Source organism: Pristiophorus japonicus, chromosome 4 (genome assembly GCF_044704955.1).
Source record: "Pristiophorus japonicus isolate sPriJap1 chromosome 4, sPriJap1.hap1, whole genome shotgun sequence".
NCBI lineage: Eukaryota > Metazoa > Chordata > Chondrichthyes > Pristiophoridae > Pristiophorus > Pristiophorus japonicus.
The window spans coordinates 241,874,386-241,893,634 of NC_091980.1; the positions used below are offsets into that span (position 1 = coordinate 241,874,386).

Genomic DNA, 19,249 nt, shown 5'->3' on the forward strand with positions numbered 1-19,249 from the left:
AAAAGTCATAGCATTATTGTTTAATAATTGTTGTTAAAGTGTCAGAAGTTTTGATAAATTGGTAAGTACCAGTTAACATACAGAGTTTTGCTACACAGCCAAAAGTGATGTTTTTTTTAAAATTCTGCACAAATCATCAGTGGCACATGTTTAGTATATCAAACACAAGAGAGTTAACTTATAATCCACTTCCTCTGTGCATTTCACTTGATTCTAATTCTCATAACTCTACCAGATGGAACTATGCCTAAACTGTAAATTATTCATGTCCTTACAAAAAAATGTACATATTAAATACAGACTAATAATGCGTTTCTACTGGGGATTTGCTATAAGCGCTAGCCAACGACAACTATTTAAGCCTGTATTTATGTCCTTTTCTTGAAATTATTTGATTTTGATACATTCTGCGGACAGGCAGAATTAGCATTTATGGGATTGTCTATACACATCAACCCGCTGTTACTAACATGCATGCTAAAGACTAATGGATAGATCTATACCTGTGGAAACGTTGGAATGTTATATTAATCCTTGATAGATATATGGCATTTCCAATATTCAGTTCTTCTCTCCTCTGCCCCAGCGCTTTGAAACAGATGGAATTTTAATGCTATCCCAACAGTGCGAACTTGTATTCAATGTAGGACTGAGGCCAAATCTGCCTGTCATTACCAGTAATAATGTGGGACAATGACTAGTACCATAGTGACTTCAGTTACAAGCTTAGCAAAACTCTTGCATTCCTTCTACTAAAAGAACTCTCATACAATTGCTAAGCAATACATCAAATTCTATTATTTCAGTAACCTAATCAAAGCTATGTGACTGTACTTCTAATGGGAGCCTCTGTTTAAAAGGATACTGTTCATTGGCTGAGTCTTCTGCCATTATTGTCAAGTTGTCATATTATGCATCAGTAATTACAAGAGACATTTCAGACAATTTAACAAGTTTGTTTTAAAGTATTCGATGCATTTACAGACTGCAGCTACAGATTTGGTCTAAGCATGAATACCTTAAGCAATGTGATATAATATTTAAAATAATACCCACTGATAATTTCTCATGAATATAGTTTACTAGTATTCAATCATTAGCTCAGTAACCTTATTAGAGGAGGTTTAAAGTTACACAAGATAAAAAGATGTAGGAGTCTGATAAAACACCCAAACTATGTCTATCTAGTCGCTGAGCCTAACAGCCTGTGATCAGTGGCTTGTGTAATATTTATTACTGGATGCAGAAACAGTGAATTAATTTATGTTTGCTTAATCACAGTAAAAATTCTATCACCAATTCTTATTGAAGTAACACCATTACCCTCAAATTCTGCAGAGATCATAAACACACTTATGTGAGAAGAAGAATAATTCAGAGTTTCCACAGGGCCAACCCATTCATTGATCCACACATAATTTTTCGTTACAAATATTAACGCCATTGAAATTATCAGTTTATAATACTGCTTCCATGACTGCTACCGATTGTTGTAATACTGCTAAAAATTGCACTGCACTTAACTACTTGATTAATATAATTTCATGTAAAAATATCAGTTATATAAAAATACCAATAAAAACATGTTTCATATCAAAAAATATTTTAAGAAACTATTCCAGTTGCAAAAATGCTGATAAATGTTAAAATATGGCAATTAATAATGTATTGCAAAAGACCATGTATTAGACTGAAAAATTAGCCATTTGGCAACCAAGCTAGTTCGTCTCACAAAGCTAATTTCTTCTAATAGTTAATTTCTGCGTCAGCCACAATGTAAATACCACTCTGTCTTAATGAAACTGAAAAGATTTCCTATAATATATTCCATTAATTCCCTTGTCATCTATTACACACGTAGTATGAGCAAAGCTTGATGGATATCAAAGGCTGTTAACAATTCTGTTATCACATCCAGTTTGTTCTGTAGATGTGAACCCCTTCATTTATATGGGACATTGTTACATTGTCATTCTTGACTATAATGCCTGAAATATGCATTTGCCTGATTAGTGCTGTTTTGCGTCATATTTACTCCAGAGAACCACTAGAATTTAGACTGAAACCTAACTACAGTGATCCAAACTGTGGTCATAAAACCAATCTATATGAGATCAAATAAAACAGAAATATGAACTAATTTAGAAACATAATGTGTGATTGTATATAAACAAAAATAACATGTCCTTGAATAGAACCCTTTTGTATTCAAAAATACTCGATGTGTGAATATGTGCCTTGGTACACTGGAACTTAGTGAAGCCATCCAAGCTACCCACCAGCTTATACTTTTATTGAGTCATCAACAAACTTCGATTCTCTCTGCTTCTCTACTCACGTCACTTGCAGTCATCTGTCCACACATACCGAAAGGCTTCATCCATCTTCATTGTCACTGGAATTCACCAGCTAACTGCAGCAAAATTCAACCTGGCCAACAATTCCACACCTCAGCTAAAAACAGGTTTAGTTGCATCCCCATGTAATGATATATACAGGTACCGGACAAATAATTTCCCACAGGATCTGTAATTTTCTATTTTGTGTCTTATATTACTGGCAGTGCTGAGAGTCAGTGGGTAAAGGAGCATTTCTGATTGTCACTGCATATATATACTTCTGACAAACAAGAAATTAAAGGCACCTAAAAAGGTACAGGAGTAAAACTGAACGAGCACAACACTGCAAGGTTCACAGTACCAAGGTCAGGTCTACATCTTAACTGAAACACTTTGAAGAAGTTGATCAACAACATAGTAATGGTACCTCTAACACAAGTGTTAAGAACCATCAGGTTTTACTAAATAATAACATTTGAACTATTTTTCTTGATAAAAAAGATAAGGGTTCTTTAAAAAGATCTGTTTGTGTAATACTGAATTGTAATACTCCAAACACCGTGGAGTTAATTCTCCACAGAAAATTCAATGTGCAAAGAATTCTCACTGGCTTGCTGTAGCTGAACGTTCTTTCTTTGACTCTCAAAAATATACATCTTATCATTGTTTTAGACTCCTGTTTAACATATTTCTTTGGCTTCTTATCATCCATTGCTTGGTCAGCTGTTTTTGTCCAGAAATGTGGAAGATCTGCAGAATATAAACTGACTGTTCATTGGGCAGCTGAAACAAAAAGACTTTCAGCTTGACAGTGAAGTGTAGGCAATGGCTTTGGAAGGTCATTGTGAATGTAGTAGGCAGCCAGGCTTACAGTACACATCACTAATGCATAGTTAAAACTCAAACCACAAATTCAGGAACAGAGTCATCAGTTGTGAGGTCCAGAGATGAATATTTACTTGTTCGTTTGACTATGAAGGTTTCCTTTGTTGAACTGTACTGCTCTGCCAAGCAGCGGTTACAGCAATTACCTTCCTCATTCAGGTTATGAGCACAGCCGAATGTGTAGCTCTGAGCAGTGTCTTGGCAAAGGGTGGCTATTTCCATAAAGTCCTTCTGATAAAGACGAATATCATCCAAGCTTTGGCTATGCCGGTCTGTGGAGGTCTTTGGTTTTCTGCACACAGGCTGTATTTAACAAAACCAATATATTATCCATCATTTCACTCAAAGGATTTCTAAACTCTAGACAATCAGCACAATTTGACAAAGTCTCCTAACCCATTTTCTGTAAAAATGTTGTAAATAAACTTAAAAAACAGAAAGTAAAAAGTTGACAGGAGACTCTTGATTGGTGTATCCCACAATAGATGTTTGTCAGAAGGGCTTAACATTTGATTCCACACAACAAAAATAAATAAAACTGGTACTTATGGATAAATCTGAACTTTGGAAACAGATTCTCAGTTTGACCTCAAGGTTTCTGTGCTGCAAACACTGAAGCTTTGTTCACACAATCAAGCACGGCACAGACATAATGGGCCGAATGGCCTTCTTCCGTAACCATTCTATGATGCACAAGTTATCCAGTCAGATTGATTGAAAGAAGATGAAACATCTGAACAGATGAAATTATCCAGTCTGGATTTTGGATGATACCTTTGGGCCTCAACTCTAACAGTATAACTCTCTGCATGTCCTCTGTCGCTACTTTACACAATATACATGCCTTAGCTTTACATTATTCTTTAAGTTATGTGACTTCTTCTAGACCTACTGAATGAGTGCAAGTGGTACGGTTGATGAGGGTCCAGCATGCTGACTGCTGCTTTTGGGGATATAGATTTTAATAGGCCTGCTTTGCAACAGTGGCTGTTAGTACATGGGGATCCATGTATAGCCTTCACTTACCTCTATGTTCAGAGCATTACAAAAGTTGTATGGTTAGATTGGACTAAAGGTTGTCTCAAGTTTTACTTGATGGACTTGCTGCTCAGTGGGAATTCTGACCCGTCCAGTTACAATGGCACTGGGGTCCAAATGATATAATCTGATCCCTATTTGAATTTATTCTTGAGGTACCTGCCTATTTCTGGGCCTGAGTCAGCTCTGGTGAAGATGGTAGTCAATGGTTTTCCAGATGGAACAGGGCAACAAATTGATTTTTTCTATTTTAACTGCTCACCCATCCCATTTTCACTGGGCGGCTAGGGTTAAAATCAAGGCCAGCATCTCTGTTGACGGGGTCTGCCACAGCTGCGCAGGTTTATTTGTCCACACTCCGAGATGTTGCCATGACTGGCTTCAACTTGCTTGGAGAATAGTTATAGCCAACCAGCAGGAAGGGATTCTGAAACTCATAGTTCTAAGCTTGAATAGATAAGTGAGCATAAATAAAGAGATCCCCGCCAGCTGTAGCATGCAGGGAATATTGCAGGAACAACTGTCAGTTCTGCATCATCATACAGCTCTGCATATGTAACAGTAACTGCTGCTTCCAAAAGTAAGAAGACTCCTGGCAGTAACGCAGGTGCATGAGGATTAGTCACTGATACAGCCAGTGGGCCGTCTACAACCACTGCAGCATAGAAGTTAGGTACAGAACCATCCACTATGCTATTCCCTCATCTAGGGAAGCACTTAGTTGTAGGGCACATGTACATGCAACACGGAGACGTTCACAACACACAAGGGGCAAATGAACACAAAAACACATTAAAGCATGCATTGGTATGCAAAAAATGTAATAAAATTAATTATTTGTTTTAATACACCAATATCTTGCAGCTTGGCATTCTTCAGTTGTGCAGAAATGAAAGTGTTAGTTTTCCAAAAAAAAGAGGTCGACTCCTGTGATGTCTGCTATTGGTTCCTGGAAGGTCATCGCGGCATAAAAGTCAAGGGCAATGGTGACCTTCACTATTGCAAATAGTGTACAGCAGATGTTTCACTGTGCCTGAAGTACTAACTGTGGGGAGGGGAGGGGGGGTTGCTTTGGTTGCTACACGCAGTAAAATTGCAAACACATTTAAATTCCCTTAAAATGTTGCTGGATAGAAATCTGAGAAACGTTCTCCTTGTTTTATTGCAGAAGTCACCGAAATTCAGTTAAATTGACATTCTTTTTCCAGAAAGGTTCCCTTCATTGCTTTGAGCTGGATTTTTGGTTTGAGTCTAATTAGGACACTAATGGCGGCGGGGCGGTAAATTTTACACCAGCATGTGGTTTGCGTCGGCATCCACAAAATTCAGCAGCTGAGCCCCGAGTGTGGAGCGGAGCGCTAAGAGAGGCGTTCCACTCCTCTCTTAGGGCGCTAGGCCGGGTGAGCAACTTGAAAATCCGTTGCTAATGAGCCGGCTTCGGAGCGCCCTTCAGAGAGACTTCCTGCAACAACAAAAAAATCGGGACACAAAACACAGAAAACATTCCCAATATATTACTGACCCCAAAATAAAGATAAATCTGGGGTTGGAGTGTCACCCGTAGTGCCCCAACCCCAAATTTCACACCGCTCTCGAAACCGGGGACGTTGCACACCAGCACGACGCTCCCGGGTGTTACTGCTCAGCACCGTCGCAAAACCGGCACCATATGTCCCAGCGGGGCGCTGGAAGCTGGCTGTCCAGGTGGTAACCATTTCCAGACACATTACCGCCCCTCCGGGACACTAACAAAGGCGCAATCAAAACGAGAATCCAGCCCTTGGCTTGTTGACGCATCAAAAGGGAGTTCCAGGGAGAGCTTATCTATAACAGTTGCTGCCTACTTTACAAAGCAATTTGCAGTTCTTAGGGCTATGTTTTAGGTTTTCATTTTTAAAACTAATCTAGCTGCAGATGTGGTCACTCCTGTGATGAGGTCATTGTGCTACTGACTACATTGTTGCATTTTCATCTGTAACAGTTTGCTCAACTGACTCGTTTATCAGACAAAAGTGGCCTTTTAAAGCAAAGCCATTCAACTTGCTTCACTTGAAGACAATATAAATTCCTATATTAGTGACTCTGCCATTTTTAAAAACTAAAAATAAACTTGCACATGTAACAGTTATTTTATGTCTTTGACAGGAGTACTCGCCTGCCTTTGGGTGAATCGCAACATAAAACCCTTCTTATGGGTGAAAGATTCCAGATTTGACAAGATTCACCCGAAGCAGGAAATTGCTTTCCCTCTCCAGGCAGACCTCTACCTCTGGCATGTGAATGATTCACTGCTGAAGAAATCAGCTGTGAATCCCATTTCGCTCTGGTTGACCCAAAACTTGAATAAGCATAGTGTTGAAAGGAAGCGGAATAGATGGGAACCAATTATTTGCTTGTTAAAAAAGAACTTTATAGCAGCATATGAGCTCTCAGTTAGTTGCTTGATGCAAATATTTAATACACAGTTCAAAGGTTTTAACTGGTAAAGTATATTTGAAAAGATAGTGTAATTTGCTTGATAGGGCATCATATTTTTTTTTATGTATTTTGTCAAGGATTTCAGATTTGAAAGAACATTTTAATAATCTGTTGTGCCTTATATTAGTTTTGTTTCCCCCCTGCTCTTTAGGTCAGAGTATTCCCCTATCAAAGTAGGTGATTAGTCAGACCCACACCTATACCTCTTGACCCAGTTGCTGTGATTGAGTCTACACTAGAGATATTATCTGATTTTTCTCTCTCTGAAGGAAACACCCATCCTCTACTCATTGCTTTTCTGGGTGTCATAGCCTGGAGCTGCCATTGTCAGTATGTGGAAGTCAGCTCCTGTCCTCTCATTCTGTGGCACAGCTGATTAAAGCACTGACCCAATGTGCAAGTACATCAAGCTACATGCTACCTTCAAAGCTTGTGAAAAAAAATCATATAAAGTAACTAATGATTTGGTTTAATTGTGAAATGAAGTGATTAAACCTTAGGGCGTAGTTTTTTTTTGTTAAACCACATTGTACCAGCGAACGCGAGACGAGCAGGCACTTCTGTCTGCCCCATGACCTCAGCTCTATTTCTGGACCCAGAGTCGTTAATACACAGGCGATGTCCCCCTGGCCTCTGCTGGGGATTCATACCGGTCTGGCAGGGGAAACATGCTGTGGCAGGTCCCTGGGGGCTTGGTGCAGCCACAAAAAAAAGCTGTTGCCAGAAATCTGCTTGAATGAACAAAACTGTGAATGAAATTACTGGGGTGTGTGCATAGCAGCACTCTGAGGGAGTTTGTACAGGCCCTTCTTCAATATCTATCCTGGGGCTTCCCTCTCCTCTTCTCTGGATGCAGGACACTGGGGGCCTAGCAGGTGGCTTTTGCATGCTCCAGCATTCCTGCAGAGTAAATGACAGGAAACAATGCAAAGGCTGTTTTCCCCCACTACTCCTTTGATTTACATGCACCCGCCCACATGTGGAGATTTTAACTCCTGAACTTCAATTGCATGACCTGACTCTGACTCCTGCCCAAAGCCAGAGGGAATGAGGTTACTGCTGACAGGTGAATACAACACCCGTCTCCCCATCTTAGCCCTCCCCCATGCCCACACTGTTTCCACTGGGCTGGGGGTGGGGGGTGGGAAGAAAGGCTAAAATCAGCCTTTTATACAATTGAAAACTGCTTTGTGGCTTGTTGGTTAGTTCACCAATTCTATATTAACAAATCAAGTTGCAAAGAAACTTCAATATAGGGAAATATGTACTTATTAAACAGATCCAACAAAGTGCATTCAGAACAAAGTATAATTTTATTCATGACTTTGAACTCACCTGTGGTAATGAATCTATGCTTTGGCCATAAAGTCTCACCACCGTTTCAGAAGAACTAGAAGTAGAAGAACTCAGCTCCCGTACTATCAGTCCTGCGTCAAATGAAATAGATTCTGTTAAAATTGTACAGAATGCTTTACAAACACAGGATGAGGTGGAGTTCAAGGAATCATTACTTCATCTTCCCACTGAACAGAGTGCCCTCAACATTAGAAATAGTTGGAAAAATAATGGCGAATTAATGGATATCAGTTCGTAAAAAATCCAGTAATTTATGCCAAACAAGAGACACACCATGCGTTCCAATTCTCCACGAATTGCTGGAAGATTTGCGCCACTCCTCATTAACCTTGACATGAGGTTCTCCATTGAAATTAATTGTATGTCATGAAATTGCTGGATTTATACTGTAAATGTGAATTAATCTCGCCGCTTCTATTTAGAGCTGGTAATTCAGGTTGGAAGGACTCTGTTAATGGTGTGATTTGTGGTCCTGACATGAAACTCAACCTTGGAGGCCCAGAAAGAGATCAAATGAAGCTGTAGAGACTCACTCCAGCAGGTAGTGAATTGGTCCTAGAAGTTTTTTTTAAAAATGTAATCTGCCTTGGCGGTATTTTTGTGCCAGTCTTGCAATCCACACTCCAGCTGTTGTCGAAAAGCAATAATATTCAGGATGCAAAGTTGTTCTGACACTCAGAAATGCAAATTAGACAGGTTTCTTTCAAAAAAGAATTTTGGGACACAGTACATGTGTAAGAATGCTTGTAGATTTCATACAGTTACCCTGTGATTTATTCATTATTAACTTCTCTACGGCCAAAACACCAAACACCAAACACAACTGGGTTACAATCGTCTCTTCTTCTGCTTGTTCTTTTAATTTTTTCTTACTATTCCTTTCTGTCTCTTTTCTCTCATACTCTTAATCCACTCTCTTTCTTACCCTCTCTTTATTTCTCTTCCTGTATTTGACTCTAATTCACCCCATTTCCTTCTCCTTTGTTTGCTCTGATTCTTTCTCTACACTTTTGTTTCATTGGTTAAGGAGAAAGACTATTGGGCAGAACGTTCATGAGGTCCCAGATGTGACATTGACATCACGGTGCCAATATCAATGTGCATTTCCAACAACTTGCATCATAAATATAGTGCGATCTAAAGAGCCACGAGATGCATCATTCCAGCAATTTCTATGCCATGTTACTCTGTGGACCAATGACTAGTTCATTTCCTGTATGTTATTTGTTGGTGTATGCGTGTGTTAAATTGTGGAGAAAGCATTTGTTTATACATAATTTCTGAAATCCAGACTCACCATAAAGAGAATTTTAAAACTTGCATTTGTATCTAATTGAAATATCTCAAAGCACTTCATATAGTCATTTTAAAGTGCAATAACTCTATGTGGACAAATCCAGCAGTGTTGCTACAAACAGCAATCAGATGAATGACCAGTTAATCTATTTGTTATTGTGGTGGCATTTGTTAAAGGAAGAATTGCTTGCTAAGAAACTAGGAGAACTCCTTGTTCTTGAATAGTGCAATGTCCACGGGCATTGATTGATGGGACCTTGGTTTAATGGTTTATCCTAAGGAGGGTATTGGCACTGATTAATCTTATGTCAGTATCACACTATCACAGAAATGGTCTTATATCAATTTTACACTGACAGAAGTACTCAAAATAAAATGGTATCGACAAGAGTATTAAAAACATTATTTAGGTGAGTGATGTATTTTCAAATATACACAACCTTTTAACAATCTCTCTCTTTCATTATCTGGAAAAGAATAACTCAGCAATTAAAAACTTATGAGAAACAGCACTTGCTGTGTTTTGCAAAGTTCATGCAAAATCTTCATCTGTTCTCAGTTGCTTTCTACTCCAGTGGATACATTTAAAACAAACAATAGTACCATATAGTGGTCTGAAGTAAACAGGGACTGACAGTCTCTGGACCGAACATGATCAGCTCTCTAGCGTGGGAGGTTGCATTACCCAGGCAGGCTTCCTACTAACAACTGAGATTGTCTAAAACTGATTTAAAGTTCAAGGGACTAATTATCTTTCTTCACTATATAACTAGGGTAGACTACTCCAATTATACAATTTGAGGAAAATCTGGCCCACTGAGGCGATACAAAACAAAAGTGCTAAAGTCTAGAAATTCTTGCTGGGCTCCTGTGCCACTGGAAGTGCGACTGCTGGGACATCCGCCTGTCAGTCTGCTCTGGGATGGGGTCATTAGCATAAAAGGAGCAGGAACCTGCGTCACTTATGGCACCTGCTGGGTGTCCACCCCACAGTGACATCTGCCATCCTGTTGGTGGGGTGGAAGAGGTGGTGGTAGGGCAGGCCATTTTGGCCAAAGAGCAAAGTTTTTTGCAATTATCCTTCAGCTGCAACTTTCCTACGAGAAATTGATTACTCCGAGATTATTTCTACATTGGCAAATGGTATTGTGGATCCCACTAACATCTCCTGCACAGCAGTGTATGTAGGCTGTATGATTGATGGAACTAGCAGGATTTTCAGTGGGGAACATTATCCTTGCAGTTCCCCCTCTTAGTGATGATAAGACAGAGGGGATGTGGTCGGAAGAGGGACCTACACCCCCCACCCCCAACCCTATTGGAATCAGTATCCGGGCCAGAAAGGAGCAGATACCTAGTAGAACCTGGTTCTGCCCGAATTTCCCAAGCAATTTCAGGCCTGATGTTTTTAGCATAAAATAATTAGCATTTTAGATAATAAAATGACTGAAGATTTTCATATTAGCTTGTGTTTGTTTTAGTGCAGTATTCAAACACATGACTAAATTACTTGTTCTCAAGTGTCTCGACTATATAGTGAGATTTTCTGCATTGGTTCAAAAAGCCCTGGCAGGAATTCTCCCTTAACTGCTCACCAGCATGTCCGTTCAGCTGCCGTGACATCAGCATCTCCTCGGTGATGTGAATACACATGTCGGGACTGACCTCTGGGGCCAGTTCATGCACTTGCTCCAAGTCCTTGGGATCATCAACCAGCATTTCTATTTCTAGGACAAAAACAATACACTTAGCTCTCGCAGATTTTAGGAGCTTCATTTTGCAACATTACAATTTCTGTAGAATTGGGAGATTGAGTACCATTTTCCCAACCAAGGGAAGTCTGGTTGACTCAGTCCTGTACTAAAAATTACAGTCAGCCTCCTAAATTCCAGATAAGTCAATCTGAAAATGACAAATCCAAGCTTGGAGGAAATAAATAATCTATGTATATCTGAAGTAACATTATCCAAGGATTTTGCATGTTATTGGGATTGGTTCATTTATTTATTTATTACATTAACCCTCCGATGTGAGTGGCAGAGTGCTTGTGAACACTCATTCTAAAATTTTCCCTTCGTCTTTTGCTCATGGTGACTGCCTGGCCAAGAAGAACAAGCCATGTATGGAACTGTATCTGTAAATCCTACAACTCTTTGCCAACAACCCCATGGTGCAGGGTGTAAATATGTTATTAGCAGTTGTATGTTACTGAGTGATTAGCATATTTGCTTTGTAAACAGTCATATTCTGATGAAACAGTATGTATAATGTGCTCATTTCTAACAGCATTCAACAATTTCTTCAACTATTATATGAAATAACAGCTGCCAAAGATATTACAAAAGGCTTTATGCAGTCTCTGAATGATTCGGAGTATGCTTGGAAATTATAGCTTTTATTTATCCGGGGTCTTCAGCCTTGAAAATACTTGTCTCAGTGGGGCTATATCATATATTTAATGAGATAAAGTTAACCTACAGCTATATTTTCAAATATGCTGAGCCAACAGGACAAGAGAGTAATGAAGGGCAAGTTAAGGACAAATGAAAGGAAGTATTTCTTTTCACAGAGGATGATCAACAGATAGAAAAGGTTACCATGAACGATGATTGAGGCCTGAACATTTGACTCATTAAAAAAATACTATCAGCTAGATGATAGGTAGATGATTGGATTGATATTCTGGAAATATAAGATCAAATTGGTTTAAAGGCCTTCTTCATCTGAACCTATCTTGTAAATCATGACCTGCATCCATCTTGGTAAAATATCTCGAATCATCTACAGTTCTATATGTTTGTATTCTTAGTCGACATATATTTCTATAGTGCATCCCAATACTATGAAATGGCATGGATAGTTTTTCAAAGATTTCTTCTTTTAAGAATTGTATAACTTTGTTGAACATCACATAACTTTTCAGTACAATAATCATATATATTTCAGTATATTCATTACAATTTCCCGTAAAAATGTGGTGCAAATAGAAGACAGGCTTGATCTGTTCTGTAAAGTCCAGATGTTTTTCTGGTGTGCCTAGCAACAAATAATATCAATATCTCAGAAACTAAATACAAACGATCTAATTCTTCAAAGTTTACCTATCGATCAGTCTAAATCAATCAGAGAAGCTTAATAAGTGCTATTTTATTGAAAAATGGAGGTGAAGGCCCAAGGTCCAAAATGCAGGACACAACCAAGGTTTAAAAAGAGGAGAGAAGTCGAGGTAAATCAACCATACTGGTCAGGAAACAGCAAAATTCAGTTTTAAAGTGCGAAAGGGAAGACATTTATAGGAAGCCGAATTTTAACATGACCAAATCACTGTTAACAAGGTGGAAATGGTCTCAAAATGGTCATGGCTTCTCCTGCCTATGAAGATTCCACAGTGTCATCAGCTAGAACCCTGTCCTGTGTTCAAATAGTGACCGACCCGTCGGGGATAGTGAAGCATGCATTATCGCATGAGTAATCCATGGCTGTTCTCTCAGCAACAACAACAGCTTGCATTTATATACCACCTTTAACATAGGAAAAAGTCCCAAGAGGCTTCAAAAAGCACAATCAGACAAAAAATGATGCTGAGCCATAGAAGGAGATATTAGGAGGGGGTGACTAAATGCCTAATGAAAGCGTCAGGCTTAAGAAGAGTCTGACAGGGAGGAGTGAGAGATGGAGATGGAGAAAAGTTTAGGGAGTGAATTCCAGAACTTGAAGTCTAGATGGCCGAAGGCACAGCCACCAATGGTGGGGTGAAGGGAATGGGGGATGCATCAGAGGTCAAAGTTAGAAGAATGCAGAGTTGTCAAAGAGTTGTAGGGCTGGAGGAGGTTACAGAGATAGGTATGGGCAACGCCATGAAGGGATTCGAGGATGAGAATTTTAATTTGGAGGAGTTGAGGGACTGGGAGCCAATGTAGATCAGCAAGCATGATGATGCATGAGCAGGATTGTTCTCGGAATGTTCTTCACATTAAAGGAACTATATAAATGCAAGTTGTATACAGAAATTCATTGAAAAACGCAGTATGAAAATTCAGTTCATATTTTGCAGCCCACTTCTGTATCTTTTGATTTTTCTTCTGCGTACACTTAGGTTTACAAGAACCCTTCTGGCAATTGCTCCTTGCCTTTTTGTTCTTATAACTCCAGTTGAAATAAAGAAGAAAGAACTTGCATTTATTTAATGCCTTTCATAACCTCAGGATATCTCAAAACACTTCACAGCCTATTAAGTACTTTTGAATTGTCGTCACTGCTGCAATGTACGGAAATGCAGCAGCCAATTTGTGCACATCAATGTTCTACAAAGCAATGAGATAAATGACCAGATAATCTGTTTAGTGATGGTTGATGGATAAATGTTTGGCCAGGTCACCAGGACAACTCCCTTGACAGTAATTGAAACAGAACAATAGCGGCATGTGGTCTTTTACGTCCACCTGAGAGAACAGACAGACCTCAGCTTACTGTCTCAACCGAAAGATGATGGGGCCTAAATTCAGGCACGCCAGAAAGCTGGTGCACCTATGATTTTTTTTACTTGGCTTTACCGCCAGGAGTGATGAGGCAGCCTTCCGATTGATTTTCTGGACTTTGACATTTTTTTAACGTTGGACCAGAAGTCGGTCATAATGGAGGCAGAAGTGTGGCGGTAAGTCCTACTGAGGGGCGGAAGTTGGGGCGGGTTCGAGTCTCCGCCGCTGTCACTCAGCAGCGGAGCGGTGGTGATGTCACTGCACGTGTGCGTCACCACGCTCTCCCCCCTCCGTTAAAGGGGAGAGAATCGGGGATTTTTTAGCTTTAGCCACTGGGCACCCAAGAGGGTGGCCCGGCCAAACCCAGGACAATAATTGGCCGGTCAATCAGGAAGTCGGCCTTAAAAAACTTAAAACATGGCGGCCGCAGCAGTGCACCCTCCCCTTGAAGGGCCGCCGCGCTGCCGGGCAGCACACACACAGGATAAGGTGCACCAACAGAAAAAGCTGTCGGGGGCACCGCACGGCGGATTGGCGATTTTTCAAGGTGAATTTGGGTCGGAGTGTTCTGGGGGTGCGGGAGGTCGGCGGTGCATGCTTTGATGACGCACTTGCGACGGTCTGCAGCAGCGGGGCGGAAGTAGGGACAGGCCGAAAAATCCCCGCGGTGAATTTGGGTTGGGCGCCCATCGACTGCAACGCGGCGGCCACTCGATTCCGCCACAAAATGGCAGTAACAGCTTCGGCCCCGACACCTCTTCCAGTGCAGCACTCCCTCAATACTACATTGAAGAGTCAGCCTAGATTACGTGTTCAGCTCTCGAGAGTCAACGTTCTGACTCAGAGGCATGGGTGTTAGCACAGAACTAAAGCTGACACTAGGGCCCAAAGAGAATCCCCTAATAATCTAGTTTTTTTAAAGGAAGAGGAAGACTAACAGATGGATACCAGAGAGGTCAAGCTGCATTCAATGTATTCTGTGCCCTCCTGTCAGTACCCTCACAACCACATGTAATCACAGACCTCAGTTTGGCAGATAATTAGAGTATTGAGCGGCTCCAATTTCTAAGGGAAGCTATGACAGCACATCCAATGACACAAATATGATATATGAAGTACCGACTAATGTTAATGCCTAGTATTTCATATTTTAAGTAGTACTACATTTTAGGTGATCAACAGCTAGCATAAGCTCTTTTAGCTATACCACGGTGCCGTGAACCACATCTACAGACCCTAGAATACTTACCTGGCAATGACTATGGGGAACTGTCTTCGCAATCTCAAGGTAAACAGAGAGTCAGATACAGAGCTGTGCCAGTTGCTGCAAGGACAACTACAGCTAATATGTGCAATAAGGCTGGCACAGCAGCGGCAACACTGTGTGACAGGACCCCACTCCGACGTATCTCAGACTGACGCTGGACTGCATGCTAACCTTCCCATGCCACTTGAAGAAGGTAACCGCCAAGGTGAAGACAAAGGTCAACGTGGTCCAGAAACTGGCAATCACAAGCTGAGGAGCATCAGCATCAGTGCTACGACATCAGTGATGGGTCTTGTATACCCCGTAGCCGAGTACTGTGCACCGCTATGGACCAGACTCGACTTGTTGATGTTCAACAGAACATTGCAATGTGGTGCATCAAGTTGACCCCAAAACTCTGGCTGCCTGTGCTGTCGCATATTGCTCCCCCATCCATTTGCCACGATGCCGCAACCCTCCAGGAAATCCAGCAAATCGTGACAAATTAACTTCTCCCCATCCAACAACGTCCCTCATCACCACTTGGGAGTCATGCAAGCCCTTTTGGACCCAACAATGCGATTTCAACCGTAATGATGCTTGGAAAGCCGAATGGAATTCACAAGAAGTCACAAGCAGATACCTCGTGAAAGACCTAACGTGGAAGATCCCACCTCGATCTTCCATGAAGTTTACAGGCATCCTTAAACCGTATCCGCACAAATCATGGCAGATGCAGATACTTGATACACAAATGGAGAATTAAAAACTCTCTAGTGTACGACTGTGGTCACCTGGAACAGACTATGGAACATAGAACGACTCAATGCACGATTCACAAATACGAAGGAGGCATCACAGCAATATACTCCGCGACTCCTGACGCAATTATGTGGCTCAACCACCTAAATTCAAAAGTATAGTTATTGCTCTACATCTACATCAACCAAATGAAATAGTAGCAGTCATAACAGGAACAGTCAGCTAAGCCCTCACACCTGCCTCCACCTTCCCCAAGACATGCAGTAACCTCTGGGGATGATGCCCTACAGTTGCAAACAGAACCACCCTCTTTGCAGTCACCTAAGGCAGCACCACTTCTGCCTCATCAGCCTTCCAACAGAGGGTTGGAAACTCGGTTGCTCTGCCACTTGCCTGCCGACTCTGTTTGATGCCTCCACTTTGGGTTTCCTTTCACTTTCCCCCTCCAGTCTTGGCAAATATTGGGGTGAAATGCCTTTGAAGCCATCCCAAAAGCTTGAAGAACTTTTGGCCCCTTATTCTGTCACTTCCCTTTAGGTGTTGACATTGTTTTACATTTCACATTTGGTCTCAGCATTAAGCTGTCTCCCTGAACACATCTAAAGCTGTAATTGGAGTGATGAATAATAATAATAATGAACTGACCATTGCAAAATATGTGCAATCAACACACTACACTTCTGGTCAGCTTTATAGAAGATTCTATCTGTTTGTGAGTACACTGTACCAGTAGTGGAAAATCTATCCTGATATGTTTTGAGAACAATTGTTTATACCACACAAGTATGTTACAAAATGTTTACAAATTTATTCTTTAAAAAAATGAGTTGTTTCAAAAAAATAGTAAATCAGAAATTATACTAGCTGGGAAGCAGTCCTCAAGGTCAAATCTATTATTGTCACCTCTGACCCTCCACCAGCCCCATGATATCCAATGGGACAATATACTTAAAGCTGATTCCATCAATGGCCTTTCAGACCCTCCCCCCACTTCAGAGTATTGAAAACATTTCAGGGAAAATATCGGCAGATCAGTCTTGATCAGTAAAGTCACTAGTCCCACAGTTTGTTCAAAGAGTACTGAAGCAAAAGGTGCCGTCTTTTCTCAGAAAGCATTCCCTTTGAGATTCGCTCTGTAAGCAGAACAGAATATGTCACAACATTCTTGTCATGTAAGAATCTTACAAAAGTCAAACTGTTTGAAATTGTTATCTCTTCCATTGTCAGAACCAAAATGCTTGGCATGCAAACGAAGCCTTTATGTCGGTTGTCTTATTCTAGTTGTTAATCATTTTTTTTGAAGTGACTTTGCTAGGTTTTAAGACAGTAACAACAAGTAAATGAAGCGGATGCAATGGTAGCTTGCAGCACTATCCAGTTGGATTACCATCATCCTGTGAGTCATCCTCTATTCTGTCTTTTCCACCACTCTCAACGCCCGAGGTGTGTGAGCTGCCATGGCTGGTCATTGAGTTGCAGGATTTGAGTTTCCTATGAAGGATGCTTCCAGTGAAACTGTCCTCTGGTCCAAGGTCCCTGTGTTTGGTGTCTGCCTCGATGCCTGAAGTGTGGGAGCTGCTGTGGCTGGCTGTAGAGTGTCTGGAGAGACGTTTATGCTTCATGCTGCCTGCGCTGCTGCCACTGGCTCGGGATCGCTTCTCTAACTGCTCAATATCCAATTCCATGGTATCACTGATGTAAGATTCTCTGTACTGCTTTTTTTCTTCGGTGAAAAAAAAGATTCATTACTAATTTTGGAGTGTTTAATTGGAAAACATTCATTAAATAAAATACAATGTACTGACATATACAGTACTCCCAATAAAAGACCAAGCACCATGTATCCAGGTGCTATAGTATCAAACTGATTTTTAAATACTAGATTAGATAGACAATAATAGACCTGGGAGTGATTGCACAGCTGTAATACAATCGAGGTATTCAGATGGTGCGGTTTATAACATTAACTTTTCTAAAAGACTGTTGAGCAAAATCTGCTAAAAGCTAATGAAAAAATGCTCCTTATTTAGCTAACAGACAGTACTGATGCAGCCTGCAAAATTAATTATATGCCTATGCTCAGATTGCACAATCAAATTTCAACTCATTATCTCAGCTCTGAGCAAAAACATCAACTTCAAGCCTTTTGGGAAAGTTTAAGGCCTACAAGTAAAAACATTAATCAAGGCATTAAATATGCAAAAGACCAGTTAATGGACAAATTTAAACATGTTCTTGTAAAATATATAATTTTAAAAAAAAATTTGGACATTAGAAATGTCAATTACTGAGGGGGAAAAACATTGGATGAAAATCATTTTTGCAAAGCATTTTGGAAGAATTGTGGGAACCCGTGGCCATGTTGCAGAGTCAAAGTGATCACGTTATGTGAGGTATTTCCATTATAAATATGGAAATAAGAATTTATAATGAAAAAATGTGGCACCAGAAGTATGATAAGAAGTCAAGTGGCACCATCAGGAAATGAATGCAGATATAAGATTTTAATACATTATATATAGATATATCCAATTAATTTCTCCCTACTCTAATATTTAATCAAACTTTCAAATATAATGTCACGGGCATTGCTGTGCTATTTGAAATATGTTGCTATGCAGATATTACTATTTAAGTGGCCAAGTCACTGCATGGCTCTCATGAGACCACAAAACGTGGTTCTGAGGAAGAATGCCGCGCTGTCCATCACACTTCCCCCTGGCAGAACTGAAGAAACAATGACAGCTGCTCAACAACTATGGTGCAAATGTAACATTTAATTTCAGGAAAAATTCAGAATCCAAAAGGTTACACGAATACTGCTACCCCTAAAACAACCTGATTTAAAAAATACCTTCATTCTCTTCCAGTTTCCTGACTTGTCGCAGGACTGGCTGCAGGTTCATGTAGAGCCGGTGGCTGTTACTAAGTAGCTGAAGCAGGTGCCTGGAGCGCATGGGACAGCCAGTGTAGTAAATGAGTTTTCTAGCTGAAGGCAGACCATCCGGCAGGATCTCAAATTTCTTCCCCTGTAAACAAAGGGCAAAATCTGTGCAATCAGCATGAAACATGACATAAAACAAGTCCTGCAATATGACTGAAACTTGGGCCTGCAGATTCTGCATAATGTGTAAGGAATTATATGATAATTTAAAACTGGAAGTGTATGGTAAAGATTTCCAAAGAGAGTTCTTATAATTCAACCATTGCTACAGAACCAAAAAGAACATATCAGATTTTTACACGATGCTGAGGCATACACCTATAAAAAGGAAATACTGTGATTATTTAGGACTACATCATTTGGCTCACTTTGGCTCAATTAAAGTTCTCAATTTGTAAAAGAGATGAATTTACATCAACAAAGTCTT

At 40.4% G+C, this 19,249-nt stretch overlaps 1 protein-coding gene across 3 annotated transcripts in view; it reads right to left on the reverse strand.

Moving 5' to 3' along the window:
• Positions 1–1,622: 1,622 nt before the first annotated feature.
• frmd6 (FERM domain containing 6) overlaps positions 1,623–19,249 on the reverse strand; it is a 141,578-nt gene continuing 123,951 nt past the window's right edge. For all 3 annotated transcript variants that reach the window (XM_070879221.1, XM_070879222.1, XM_070879220.1), the window contains 5 exons: positions 18,733–18,907; positions 17,266–17,601; positions 10,988–11,119; positions 8,076–8,167; positions 1,623–3,527 (listed from right to left, as the gene is read on the reverse strand). In XM_070879221.1, coding sequence (XP_070735322.1) covers positions 3,240–3,527; positions 8,076–8,167; positions 10,988–11,119; positions 17,266–17,601; positions 18,733–18,907 — 1,023 coding nt within the window. In that variant the 3' untranslated portion in view covers positions 1,623–3,239. The remainder of the gene's footprint in view (positions 3,528–8,075; positions 8,168–10,987; positions 11,120–17,265; positions 17,602–18,732; positions 18,908–19,249) is intronic.